This window comes from Doryrhamphus excisus, linkage group LG2 (assembly GCF_037039965.1).
Source record: "Doryrhamphus excisus strain RoL-2023G ecotype Guam linkage group LG2, RoL_Dexc_Guam_v1.1, whole genome shotgun sequence".
Classification (NCBI taxonomy): Eukaryota; Metazoa; Chordata; class Actinopteri; order Syngnathiformes; family Syngnathidae; genus Doryrhamphus; species Doryrhamphus excisus.
In genome coordinates, this window is record NC_136358.1 from 22,823,700 (window position 1) to 22,838,251 (window position 14,552).

General features: G+C 38.6%; 1 protein-coding gene across 3 annotated transcripts in view; it reads right to left on the reverse strand.

Moving 5' to 3' along the window:
• Positions 1 to 682: 682 nt before the first annotated feature.
• Positions 683 to 14,552, reverse strand: part of LOC131109511 (glycogen debranching enzyme) — a 46,074-nt gene continuing 32,204 nt past the window's right edge. For 2 of the 3 annotated variants that reach the window (XM_058061625.2, XM_058061627.2), the window contains exons 25-35: positions 13,732 to 13,834; positions 12,173 to 12,296; positions 11,585 to 11,686; positions 11,380 to 11,491; positions 9,286 to 9,421; positions 8,247 to 8,359; positions 6,803 to 7,014; positions 4,664 to 4,761; positions 4,486 to 4,573; positions 4,273 to 4,406; positions 683 to 1,803 (exon numbers count right to left, since the gene is read on the reverse strand). In XM_058061625.2, coding sequence (XP_057917608.2) covers positions 1,686 to 1,803; positions 4,273 to 4,406; positions 4,486 to 4,573; positions 4,664 to 4,761; positions 6,803 to 7,014; positions 8,247 to 8,359; positions 9,286 to 9,421; positions 11,380 to 11,491; positions 11,585 to 11,686; positions 12,173 to 12,296; positions 13,732 to 13,834 — 1,340 coding nt within the window. In that variant the 3' untranslated portion in view covers positions 683 to 1,685. Of the gene's footprint in view, positions 1,804 to 4,272; positions 4,407 to 4,485; positions 4,574 to 4,663; positions 4,762 to 6,802; positions 7,015 to 8,246; positions 8,360 to 9,285; positions 9,422 to 11,379; positions 11,492 to 11,584; positions 11,687 to 12,172; positions 12,297 to 13,731; positions 13,835 to 14,552 lie in introns of those variants that run through there. The other variant, XM_058061628.2, reaches the window with a different exon arrangement.

A 14,552-nucleotide genomic window follows, 5' to 3' on the forward strand; every position in this document is an offset into this window, starting at 1 on the left:
AACCTGAACATTATGAGCAATAATGGGTTGCGTTCAAAGTAGGGATGCTCCGTTTTATGCTGCCGATTGTGATACTGATTATTCATGAGTGGATTAACTGTACATGTGATTTGATTGGCCAGGGTAGCCAGTAGACCATTACAGGGACCCCTAGCAAATAGCTAATGTTCATTAAACGACGACACACAGGTTTGGAGGACACAACATCTTGACACCAATAGACACTTGGACAATTTAGTACGTACCCGAAGGACGTGATTATCCACTTCCCGATGGGACAAAAACGGGCTCCAAACTAACCTGCATCGCTTGTTTGTTTTTAAAAAAAAAAACACATTTTGAGTCCGAAAACAAGAAGCTAGGCGGATAATTCTAGCTAGTTCGCTACCTGCGGCCGTTCACCACTAGGCTAAAGCGTGTAAAGAACGATGCAAGACAAGTGATCAAACACACTGGCATTGATTAGTATGGCCTGTGTCAAGCTGTCAAACACAAACCATTAAGGTTTTAGTGTTGATTCTCGTGACAACACGAATCGGTGCATTCCTGGTCGGTGGATTACGGGTGTTGGGAATAGACACTTGAACAATTTAGTACGTACCCGAAGGACGTGATTATCCACTTCCCGATGGGACAAAAACGGGCTCCAAACTAACCAACATCGCTTGTTTGTTTAAAAAAAAAAAAAACAATCACATTCGGAGTCCGAAAACAAAAAGCTAGGCAGATAATTCTAGCTAGTTAGCTACCTGCGGCCGTTCACCACTAGGCAAAGCGCGTAAAGAACAATGCAAGCTGTCAAACACAAACCATTAAGGTTTTAGTGTTGATTCTCGTGACAACACGAGTTGGTGCATTCCTGGTCGGCGGATTACGGGTGTCGGGAACCCGACCTGACACAGCGCACATGCACATTCATGTCACGTTTGTGTTGTCGTGACATGAGCTGTCAGGTTGCCACTGCATTGCGATCAGATTATGTGATCGGCTTTGAAAGATTTATGTGGATTTTGTACATTTGTATGTTTTTTTTTACGGAAATCGAACAATAATAATCGGCGGCCCATACATCGGAGCATCCCTAGTTCAAAGACATGTCATTTCAGTTCAGATACATATATTTCTCTGGGAAAAACTATTGATTTTGTTAATACTTGGGTTGTTTATACTGTTTATTTTTCTATATTGTGTATTTTGTACTGCTTAACTGACTCTGTACTCTTGCTGCTGTGCAATACAAATTTCCCCACTGAGGGACGAATAAAGGCATATCTTAATCTTATGGTGTTGGAATAAAGTTATTCAAAAGCGACTCTTACTATTAAGTTACAAAATTCATGATTTACTCAAATCTGCTACTTTGTCAACCCAAAATCAGCATGATTGTACAAATTGTGATTGGTGTACTGTGAAATGTCTAACTGCGTCACCGGGTTTCTGTATCGGCCTCTCTGAAGTCCAAACATATGTGAATTAAGTTCACGGTCATGAAGAATGAAGTTTGTTTACATTGCGTACCAGTCAGAAGACAGGCCAAGTAAATGTTGGTCTATGCAAAGACGTTAAAGGACGATAGGATGACAAATTCTACCATTTACCTAGAAATGATTTTTAACATGCAACATGTTGTCAAGCCACTGAATGCGCCACATGCTAAGCTCATGAAAGAGCCACGACGTTGCGTTCTACAAGTCGTGCAGAACTTCCAGCACACACGACAAAGACCAGGCCTGGGTCTCACAACTGAAGGGGCAGTACTGGCCCTTCTCATTGGTCAGTTCTGGCAGACCTTTCCATGGCGACCTGCGAACGAGTAGAAAGCTCAAATCAGTCATAGTCTGTCATCTGCACTAAGCTGTGAAAAATACACATGAAATATTGTTTGTTGGATCATTTGCGAATAAAAACTGCCAGAGCATTATGTTCATGTCAAACAGGGGTGCACTTTCATACAAAAGGTAAAAAAGACAGCAAAAGTTGTGGGGAAAGGCATCATGTAAAAGGAAAATGTTGAAATGTTGAAACAGCACCATGAGGCTGAGGGCTTATAGAGCATAACTTGTGACAATTAGTAATTAAATTACCCATTACTGGTCTTTAATGAAAGCATATACAGTGGAACCTTGGTTAGCATCATCAATCCTTTCCAGAAAGTCGGACTCTAACCAAAGCGTACTTTAACCAAATTAATTTTCCCCATATGAAATAATGTAAATCCGATTCATATTGGTGAAGTTGTTTTCATGAAATATTTTCGTAATTAAAATTTTTCATCATTTCATATTCCAGGTATTCCTCAAAAAACATGTTTTTGCTAACATACCATTCACATTTTAAACTTACCTTTAATAAATTTTAATAAATTTTAGTTTTTGTGTTACTACCCCAACCTTCCATCAGTGGGTCAAAAATGACCCGGTCAGGTTGTTTTCTTGAAATATGTTCGTAATGAAAATTTCTTATCATTTCATATTCCAGGTATTCCCCAAAAAACATGTTTTTGATATCATGCCATTCACATTTTTAACTTACGTTTTATACATTTTAAGAAATGTTTGTGTCACTACCCCAACCTTCCATAAGTGGGTCAAAAATGACCCGGTCAGGTTTGTTTTTGAAATATCTTTGTAATGAAATTTTTTTATCATTTCATATTCCAGGTATTCCCCAAAAAACATGTTTTTGCTATTATATCAAAATTTTGACTTACCTTTTATTAATTTTAAGAATTTTTAGTTTTTGCGTTACTACCCCAACCTTCCATAAGTGGGTCAAAAATGACCCGGTCAGGTTTGTTTCTTGAAATATCTTTGTAATGAAATTTTTTTATCATTTCATATTCCAGGTATTCCCCAAAAAACATGTTTTTGCTATTATATCAAAATTTTGACTTACCTTTTATTAATTTTAAGAATTTTTAGTTTTTGCGTTACTACCCCAACCTTCCATAAGTGGGTCAAAAATGAACCGGTCAGGTTGTTTTCTTGAAATATCTTTGTAATGAAATTTTTTTATCATTTCATATTCCAGGTATTCCCTAAAAAACATGTTTATGATATCATGCCATTCACATTTTTAGCTTACCTTTTATACATTTTAAAAAATGTTTGTGTTACTACCCCAACCTTCCATAAGTGGGTCAAAAATGACCCGGTCAGGTTTGTTTCTTGAAATATCTTTGTAATGAAATTTTTTTATCATTTCATATTCCAGGTATTCCCCAAAAAACATGTTTTTGCTATCATATCACATTTTTAACTTACCTTTTATACATTTTAAGAAATTTTTGTTTTTGCGTTACTACCCCAACCTTCCATAAGTGGGTCAAAAATGAACCAGTCAGGTTGTTTTCTTGAAATATCTTTGTAATGAAATTTTTTTATCATTTCATATTCCAGGTATTCCCCAAAAAACATGTTTTTGATATCATGCCATTCACATTTTTAACTTACGTTTTATACATTTTAAGAAATTTTTGTTTTTGTGTTACTACCCCAACCTTCCATCAGTGGGTCAAAAATGACCCGGTCAGGTTTGTTTCTTGAAATATCTTTGTAATGAAATTTTTTTATCATTTCATATTCCAGGTATTCCTCAAAAAACATGTTTTTTGCTATTATATCAAAATTTTGACTTACCTTTTATTAATTTTAAGAAATTTTAGTTTTTGCGTTACTACCCCAACCTTCCATAAGTGGGTCAAAAATGACCCGGTCAGGTTGTTTTCTTGAAATATCTTTGTAATGAAATTTTTTCATCATTTCATATTCCAGGTATTCCCCAAAAAACATGTTTTTGATATCATGCCATTCACATTTTTAACTTACGTTTTATACATTTTAAGAATTTTTTTTGTGTTACTACCCCAACCTTCCATCAGTGGGTCAAAAATGACCCGGTCAGGTTGTTTTCTTGAAATATCTTTGTAATGAAAATTTTTCATCATTTGATACTCCAGGTATTCCTCAAAAAACATGTTTTTGCTATTATATCACATTTTTAACTTACCTTTTATACATTTTAAGAAATGTTTGTGTCACTACCCCAACCTTCCATAAGTGGGTCAAAAATGACCCGGTCAGGTTTGTTTCTTGAAATATCTTTGTAATGAAAATTTTTTATCATTTCATATTCCAGGTATTCCTCAAAAACATGTTTTTGCTATTATATCAAATTTTTAACTTACCTTTTATTAATTTTAAGACATTTTAGTTTTTGTGTTACTACCCCAACCTTCCATACGGCGGAATGTGTTATAAGTGAAACCCCTACCTCTCCAAATGAGTATGATGACGTGACAGAACGTTTTTGACCAAGGTGACCGTCTCGGCGTACGTCTCTTCACCTTGCTTCCTGGCAAAGTAGAGTTTAGCTCGCAAAAAGTAGCCGACGGGCCACAGCCACTCCTGGACAGACAAGGTTGAAGGTGACCCGACAAACGCCTTCCATCAGCCACCGGCCACCCATCCAACCCCCTTCACTCACCGGCCCCTGGTGATAGTTGAAGCCTTTCGCCACGTTATAGTTGTCGTTATCCAGTGCGTTGTCGTACACGCCACAGTACACCATGTCACTGCAAAAACACCAACAGTATTTTGTCTTGGGACTCTCATTGTGGCCAGATACTGTCACAGTGCGCTTTAGAACCCATAAAAAGTATTACTCCGGGTCCAGGGTTTTCATTCCAAGGGGACCAAGTAGCTTCTTCTCAGCCATTTCAAGAGCCTTCCAGGCTCTTTCTGCTGTGAAAAGTTCTGGTGCCTGTCAATGAAAGAAGACATTCCAGGTAAGTCACACATCTGCTTGCAGTTCATTTATTTTTTACATAACCACCATTTCTTTCTTCATTGACAAGGCTTTTTTTTGTCTTTGAATTTCATGAACATACAGAAAATATGATTGAATTAAAATTAGCAAGCATGACTTTTGAAATTAAAAAACAAAGTTTAGAAAGCCACCTTGGTAAAAAAAAAAAAAAATCAGTCACGAGGCAAACAAAAACCAAAAAAATATTGCACTGAATTATCTATATATTTATTTTGCACTGAATTTTTAAAGACCAAATTTAAAAAAAATTTAAACACACAAACACATTTTTATTCCATGACATTTTCATCATAAATAGAACAATTTGTACAAAAATTCTCACTGTTGGTGGTTAATTGGACCATGATAAGTGAATTTCCGTGAAGTAGGATGCCTTCTTTAGAAATGGAATATTTTTGTAGTTGTATTTTTGATGTCCGATGAAGGTCAAATGGGCCGAAACATTACCTGAATGAACTGATGAATGAGATGAACATGCAGAAAATGTGATTGAATCAAAATATTGCACTGAATCGTCTATATATTTATTTTACACTGAATTTTTTTAAACTGAATTTTTAAAGACCAAATTTGAACAAACTAGATTTTTAAACACACAAACACATTTTTATTCCATGACATTTTCAGCACTGTTGGCAGTTAATTGGACCATGATAAGTGAATTTCCGTGAAGTAGGATGCCTTCTTTAGAAATTGAATATTTTTGTAGTTGTATTTTGAAGGTCAAATGGACCGAAACATTACCTGAATAAACTGATGAATGAGATGAACATGCAGAAAATGTGATTGAATCAAAATTAGCAAGCATGACAAACAAAAAAAATATTGCACTGAATCATCTATATATTTATTTTACACTGAATTTTTTTTAAACTGAATTTTTAAAGACCAAATTTTAACAAACTAGATTTTTAAACACACAAACACATTTTTATTTAATTACATTTTCAGCATAAATAGAACAATTTATACAAAAATTCTCATTGTTGGCGGTTAATTGGACCATGATAAGTGAATTTCCGTGAAGTAGGATGCCTTCTTTAGAAATTGAATATTTTTGTAGTTGTATTTTTGATGTCCGATGAAGGTCAAATGGACCGAAACATTACCTGAATAAACTGATGAATGAGATGAACAAGCAGAAAATGTGATTGAATCAAAATTAGCAAGCATGACAAACAAAAAAAAATATTGCACTGAATCATCTATATATTTATTTTACACTGAATTTTTTTTAAACTGAATTTTTAAAGACCAAATTTTAACAAACTAGATTTTTAAACACGCAAACACATATTTATTCCATGAGATTTTCAGCATAAATAGAACAATTTATACAAAAATTTTCACTGTTGGTGATTGATTGGACCATGATAAGTGAATTTCCGTGAAGTAGGATGCCTTCTTTAGAAATAGAATATTTTTGTAGTTGTATTTTTGATGTCCGATGAAAGTCAAATGGGCCGAAACGTTACCTGAAAAAACTTATGAATGAGAGCAACACAGTGTGCGGGAACCTTCTTTTGAACACTTTGTTGGCTATGCCTGTTTCCTACGCACCTTTGAATCCTCAGGTCTGCTGACACTCTGCATTCACTCTTGTAGTTACAGCATAAAAAACTGCTTATTACCTTCCATATCGATTAGAGCCCTCTAGACATGAAATAACACCCCTATATGAAATATCACCTTTACACTAGCCTGTATAGTAAACAGAGTAAGACAAAATAAGACATAAATAAGACATGGTAGTGTGGTGGTTTGAAAGAGCCAATCTAATTGGTCGAGCTTCTTTCCCATTTTGCCACCATGGCATGTCATTCCTGTCTGTGTACGGTCTCATCTACTCTCAGTGTGTACAGGAAAGTGGTCTTGCTTCTAACTATTTCCGATTCTTTCTATGATGTGGAGGAGCAATTGCAATAGAGTATTATTATTATTATTATTATTACTACATCATGTAGTATCAGCTTACCACGACCATGGCGATAGCAAAGTTTGGCCTCAGTTGGTAGTCACACCAGGGGCTGGATGCGCCAACACTGTCTTTATAGATCCCTTTCTTGTGGACCAGGTCGGCACGTTTCTCGTTGGGATCCATTGGCTCCCCAGACACCCAGAACCACGGCTCAAAGGACTGCTGGATCTGGTCATTCCACTGGGTGTATGTGATAAAGACTTCTTTACCTGCAACGCCATGGAAACAAAAATGGTGTCGTTTGCAGTCATGGACTAGAACTTTAAAAAAAAAAACCTATATGGACTACGTTGGAAGTAAAGAATCCCGTATGGGTCTGAATTATTGTATTATTGTCCTTCTATGTCCTTCCAAGTACACGCAAATTTAGCCATTTCACTCTTGACGTCTCCGAGTGACATCCAGGAACTTTTAGGACAAAAAATGTGACAAACAATATTTATAATAAGACATACAAGACAATAAGACAGGTGAACATTATGGAAGTGTAGGTGAGAATCGGATGCCGTGTTTGCTTTGATGATGCTATGGAAGCATGTTGCTGTACTTTGCTCCACATCGGTAACAAAACAAAGAGGGAGCCATCAATACTGTAAATGTCCGCAAGGACTCTTGTATGATTTCCAAGTAAAAATGGCTGAATTTGAACATTTCCTGATCAAATATCAAAATATCACCTTGTACTTTGGTATGTGACAAAAAATAAATACATTAATACAAAATTCAAATAAAATAATCAAAAAATAATTAATAAAATAAAGTAAAAAAAAAAAGAAATTATATTAGGAAAGCAGGAAGTGAACAAATTCCACCCTGTCGCTAAAGTAAACCCTGTATGAAGTCACGCTAACATCATAATAGTCTTAATTAAGTCTTACTTAAGGGAAGTTAGCCCTCCACACGGCTAACATGATATAAGTAAAGTATATTAGCGCTACGTACGTTCACCTTGTCGCGGATACTCCTCTCCATGTCATTGTATGGTCATATCACCTCGTACTACGGTATACAACAAAAATAATTTTAATTTAATTTAATTTAATTTAATTTAATTTAATTTAATTTAATTTAATTTAATTTAATTTAATTTAATTTAATTTAATTTAATTTAATAAAAACAAAAATAAAATAACTTCAATTCTATTAGAAAGGCAGGAAGTGAACAAAAGTAACAGTTACTGATTGTAAAAGTACCAGATGGAGGGGTAGGATTTAATAAGCTTTGCTTCTTCCTACTCCTTTTGGACATGTGGAACTGTGAACTGATTATGGGATGCACTCAATTGTAATCTGATGCATGTTCAAATAAAATAAAACCATTACCATTACCATTACCATTACCATTACCAAATACAGGGCAGAACCCCCCCCCCCCGCAGTCTTTTTATCTTCTATTTGGCCAGCCCCTTTTTGCAGTGTATGTGTAATGCATGCTTGATACCATTTCTGTGTACTTTAGCTCCAGCATAAGGAAACAATCCTTTGGCACGTAGCTCCACAATCCAGCGGATGGCTGATTTACTCAGACCAATTATCTCCACAGCGGCCCCGTCTCTGAATAGACAATGTCACATTGAAATCAAACGCTGACTCACAAAAGAAAAGCACATAAAACTGCTTAGCCGTGTGTTCAATTCCGCACAAAAAAATGGGGTTAGTTTCAAATGTTTGATTGAAAGACATTAATGTTTGTTTCTTCTATGTTATTTAGTGCAGTATAATGTCATATCCATCCAGACTGGTCATTTTCCTTCATAGCAAAATGTTTGTGTCAGTTTTTGATGAGAACATAAAAATCACAGGAAACAAAGACTAAAACAGCAACACATGACAACAACAACAAAAGACCGAGCTAAAGTGGCTAAACAGTGTAGCATTCTTCTGGGTGGAGATGTCGGATGTTGTTCCATGTGGTTTGTGAAGGCAAAAGAAGTACCAGTAGTGGGGGCAGTTACCCCCAAGGTGGGGGCAGATATGTGGAACAACATCTTGTTCCAGCTTGGGTAATTACCGCTGGCAACAAAAGTATGCACACTCCTCATGAAAATATCCAAATAGTGTTTAAAGTAGGGCGGTACGGCTGTCGAGTGGTTAGCCGCAGACCTCACAGCTAGGAGACCAGGGTTCAATTCCACCCTCAGCCATCTCTGTGTGGAGTTTTGCGTGGGTTTTCTCCGGGTACTCCGGTTTCCTCCCACATTCCAAAAACATGCTAGGTTAATTGGCCACTCCAAATTGTCCATAGGTATGAATGTGAGTGTGAATGGTTGTTTGTCTATATGTGCCATGTGATGTTTGCCTGAAGACAGCTGGGATAGGCTCCAGCACCCCCGTGACCCTCGTGAGGAAAAGCGGTAGAAAATGAATGAATGAATGTTTAAAGTATGAATATTTAGTGTGGATAGCATTATTATTATTTTTTTTTTCAGTTGACTCTCAGTTTGACGTCTGAATATGTGATGAGTTTGTGTCTGTCCTACCTGGGAGTAGCAGGTATGCCTTTGTTTCTTGCTCGGTCACTCTCTCCCATTTTATCCATCCATGTGCCGCAGTTAAAGCGGTTTCCTCCGTGCACGAAGCCTGTTGCTGGATCCACACCGACAACCACATTAAATCCTAGGAGGAAGAAGAATAGCTTAGACAGCTAGTCTGTTCGTAAAGGAAAGTGGAATTGGTCTTTCAATGATGGCACATGGAGAGATTCAGAGCAGATGTCATTTCAATGCCATTTGTGTCCCCATGACATTACATGCTAGATTTGGTTTAAAAACATTCCAACTCAACTTCAAACATTCACATTTCAAGCTTGGGCGTGTTACCAATAACAGCGGAGTGGGCGTACCTAGAGGAAGGTGGCTGGCGTGAATTAAAACAGACTGTTACATGTTTGGAAGCAGGAAAAGTCCATGGAAACACTCCAAAATCTGGAAGATCTAGAAAGCTTTCTGTGTGGGTTATTGTGTGTAGCTGCTCTATCGGAGGCCACGACTCAATGCAAACCACAGAACATGAGCATAATAAGAATAACCTCTGGTTACAGACGGTACGAGCGTCACACGTCATCCGTAGTCCGACGCAGCCCCGCACACAACCAAAGTTCCTCCTGCACTAAGACTGCTACATACTAAGGGTGTGGAAAATAATCGATATTAATCCATACATCGATGTGCGATGCGAGTACATTGGCTCATTCACTGGGTATGGATGTAATTGACGGGTGAAATCTAGATTCATTGCGATGCGTTTGTGAGTATCTGTAAAATTCGATTTAAGCGCTGTTTTATTAATGATCAACTTCACCTCTTATGCTGTTCCCCAGGCGCCATGAATGCACCATCATTATTTAGCCTTTAGTATTGAATATGGATGGAAGCCGTGAGGCACATACAACTACTAGTAAAACAGCATGGACGTTCGTAGCAAGCAGCAGCGAGGAAGTTTCTATATTGAACCCCCCCCCCCCCCCGCAACGTTTAAATGGTATGTTTGGAAACACTACGGATTCACAAAGAACAACGGAAAGCTCAACAAAATGTCTGTCATTTGCAAAGAATGCCGCGTTAAGAAGCCGTACAACGGCAGCAGACAAACATGCAGACCCCCTTAAAAAGGGGACACCACAACACAAAAAAGTCTACCGCCAAATCCCCTCCCCCGTCTAGTTCCTGGTCGGACACCGGGGGAAGAACCAAGCAAATCAGGTCAGAACAAGTGGATCTTCCACTTCTTCCTGAATTTGGAAACAACTTTAAAAGGGTAGAAGTTGTTTTCCACTTTCTGCTCCTCACTACTGTATTAGCCTAGCTGCTAGTGCATTCATATTAGCAGACAGGAATATAAACAAACATTGATTCCACTGTTAAAAGTGTCAAAAGTCACTTTAACTTTGTTGTTGCTGTACTGTATTTTTTACAGCAGTAATTATTGTTGAATTGTTTGACTCCACCACTAAACCACTGCTATTGGAATTGCATAGCTGATGTGAAAGTGGGAGGAAAGTTGTTTTTGAAAAGTTGTTGCTGTTTTAAGATGGCAAAAAGAATGATCAAGAAGTGGTGCATAGTAAAAAAGACAAACAGTACTTTAGTTGGATTTACTGCCAAGTGCCTAGAAGGAATAAAGCCAAATCCTTTTTGTAGGACCATACTGAATTACAGTTTTTTTCCTTATGCTTATTTGCATCATGTTGAATTGCATCATATCGCAAGAAATTGCACCATATCATATCAGATTGCATTGAACTAAATGATTATTGCATCGTATTGCATCGTGAAGAGGGTGAATCGTATCGCCAGAAAAGTATCGTTAAAGTATCGTATCGCTGGCAGTGCATCGAGATGTGTATCGAATCGTCCGAGGCGATACTCATCACCATATTTTGCCCACACTTGCAGGTACAGCGGGTTGGGACTGTGTGGATACCTGACAAAAAATGACATACAATTCACATTGTGAACAATATTTTGTTTTTTGTCTTAAACTCTCTTTGTTTCATCTTTATGTATTTTGAAGTGTAACCTGAAATCACCTGAAGATCCAAGATTTTTTTTTTTTTAATCTTCTCACACACCTACCTTCGTCTCTCATGTTCATGTCTATCTTGGGTCCAGCATTTCGCTCTCTGAAAGAAATTCCTTCGAGGTGGCGCTGCAGAATCTCTTGTATCACATCAAATATAGGTTGTTCCTGTACACATGAAAAGATACCTCAATTATTTTACTTTGCAGTAATATTTAGGAGACAGAAAACGGTGGGATGGTGGAACAGCAAAGTACATACCACTTCTCCTGGTTTACGGGGCTCACTATCATCAGTCGGGTACATGCGTGTGACCGGACACTGCAGGATAGCGTGCCCATCGGGGACATGGCTGACGTAATCCTTAAAAGAAGCAATATAGTAGTAACAATGAAATTTGGTGGAATTTTGTTGGAAATGTGCAGTTTTGATAAGACCAGAACTCGGCTCAGGACAAGGGGGGGTGCTAAGTCACTGTTGATGTACCCCGCTGCTTATAGTGTTACCATCGCTTAACAAAGGACATACAAAATAATAACACTTGTATTTAGGGCTGTCAAAAATAAAAACAATGATTCGGGGACATGGCTGACGTCATCCTTAAAAGAAGCAATATAGTAGTAACAATGAGGTACAACATAAAATTTAGTGGAATTTTGGTGGAAATGTGCAGTTTTGATAAAGGTTTCTTCAATGTAAAAGTGATAAAACATGAAGAACAGATCTATAGCAGGATTTATTCACATTAAGAATAAGAAACCCTCCAATGTACATGTGTTTTTGTGGAGTAATCCAGCCATGTTGTATAGTTCCTCTTTATATGTAGAGTACATTGCAGCTTTCGCCTACCTGGAGGCACTGCAGCCACCACCACACAGCATCACGACAGTTGTATCTGGCACAGCGACCTTCTCCTAAAAGGTTTGGGATCAAACCGTGACGTAACGTCCCCGCGAATGCTAAAATGATGTTTCTAGGAGAGCATAGAAAGGCTATTGTTGAAATACTGATCCAAAGATCCACCAACCAATATGATTATACACACACATCGTCTCAGGGCAATGAATGAATGGTTGTCATAGAATACCTTTCACCTCTCATCAGTCCGTGAGCCGTGCCTGGGTAGGGCAAACTCTAGTCTGAGTGTATCCTCATTCAAAGCACAACAAACCAAACAGGGCTCTACATTAAAAACAAAAATGACTTTCCCATGAGGAATCCTTAAGGTGCGAACTACTTGCCCGAACTTTCCCCATGTAAAATGAAAAGACTGCCATAATGATATCATCTCATTTTTATGGCATCACATGAGAATCTCAAATAAAAATGAAATGATTATCATTTCTTGTGGTTGTTTTCCTACATAGATCATGACGTTGCATGGAAATCTGGATTGTCAAGAGACTTCTAGGCACTTTTATAAGTTGTGCACCACAATGAAACATTATTGGATAGACACATTTGTGTACTAGTAAAGTGTTTTTATTCATTCATTCATTTTCTACTGCTTTTTCCTCACGAGGGTGGCAGGGGTGCTGGAGCCTATCCCAGCTGTCTTCGAGCAAGAGGCAGGGTACACCCTGGACTGGTGGCCAGCCAATCACAGGGCACATATAGACAAACAACCATTCACACTCACATTCATACCTATGGACAATTTGGAGTCACCAATTAACCTAGCATGATTTTGGAATGTGGGAGGAAACCGGAGTACCCGGAGAAAACCCACGCATGCACGGGGAGAACATGCAAGAGATGGCCGAGGGTGGAATTGAACCCTGGTCTCCTAGCTGTGAGGTCTGCGCGCTAACCACTAGACCGCCGTGCCGCCTCCATTTTTGTTTATTCATTCATTCATTTTCTACCGCTTATCCTCACGAGGGTTGCGGGGGTGCTGGAGCCTATCCCAGCTGTCTTTGGGCGAGAGGCGGGGTACACCCTGGACTGGTGGCCAGCCAATCACAGGGCACATATAGACAAACAACCATTCACACTCACATTCATACCTATGGACAATTTGAAGTCACCAATTAACCTAGCATGTTTTGGGTGGAATTGAACCCTGATCTCCCAGCTGTGAGGTCTGCGCGCTAACCACTAGACCGCCGTGCCGCCTCCATTTTTGCTTATTTATTAATTTATTTAATTGTATTTATCATCCTTCCTTTTTCCCCTCACTACATAGTGTCATGCATTAAAAAGCCAGGGTGTAGAGTGGGCCTGTTGAGAGTGGGCTGCAGCCCACTCCAAAGTATTTATCCTTTTCCAGATAAGAATGGCTGCCAACGGCAGTCGTTAGCCAGCCTGTTCAGATGAGAGGTGAAACGTCTTGCAAGCCAACCTGAACAGTTCAATGCCCTGAGAACACAATGACCTGGATGTGCGTATGTAGACGTGTGGATTCGTACCGGGCTTCGGTGTGTCTCCCGGTGAGTAGCATCAGCCCTCTGAGGGAAATGAAAGTGTCTCTGCCCCAGCAGCGGAAAATTCCAGTGGAGAAATGCGGGAGACCTGACAGAATTAGTCACAATTAGTAACAATCACACATTTTCTACTGAGTAAAGCCAAAAAAGATTCTCAATCTTTTAATTACTGCATTGACCCCAATATAAGACCATTCTTTTATGAGTTACATATTCACAAACCGGGCTACACAGCTTTCCTCAACACCAAAAAAAAAGACCAGAACTCGGCTCAGGACAAGGGGGGATGCGGGAGGTGAAGGGGGGGTGCTAAGTCACTGTTGATGGAAATACATTCATACAACTTAATCTATAAACCTTAACCTTCTTACTGTAATGACCGAAACCTGATGAGATAACATTAAACACAAAATATGTGCTGCAAAGCATGCTGGGAACTCACATTATAATTATTTGGCACACATTATTACACATATTCTACTTAGTCTTCTGGAAGCTGTATAGCTCACCTAGTAGAGTGCTTGGTTTATCATCTGGAGGTCCTGACATCACCAAACCAATTTCATTCATTCATTCATTCATTTTCTACCGCTTTTTCCTCACGAGGGTCGCGGAGGGTGCTGGAGCCTATCCCAGCTGTCTTGGGGCGAGAGGCGGGGTACACCATGGACTGGTGGCCAGCCAATCACAGGGCACATATAGACAAACAACCATTCACACTCACATTCATACCTATGGACAATTTGGCCAATTAACCTAGCATGTTTTTTGGAATGTGGGAGGAAACCGGAAAACCCACGCATGCA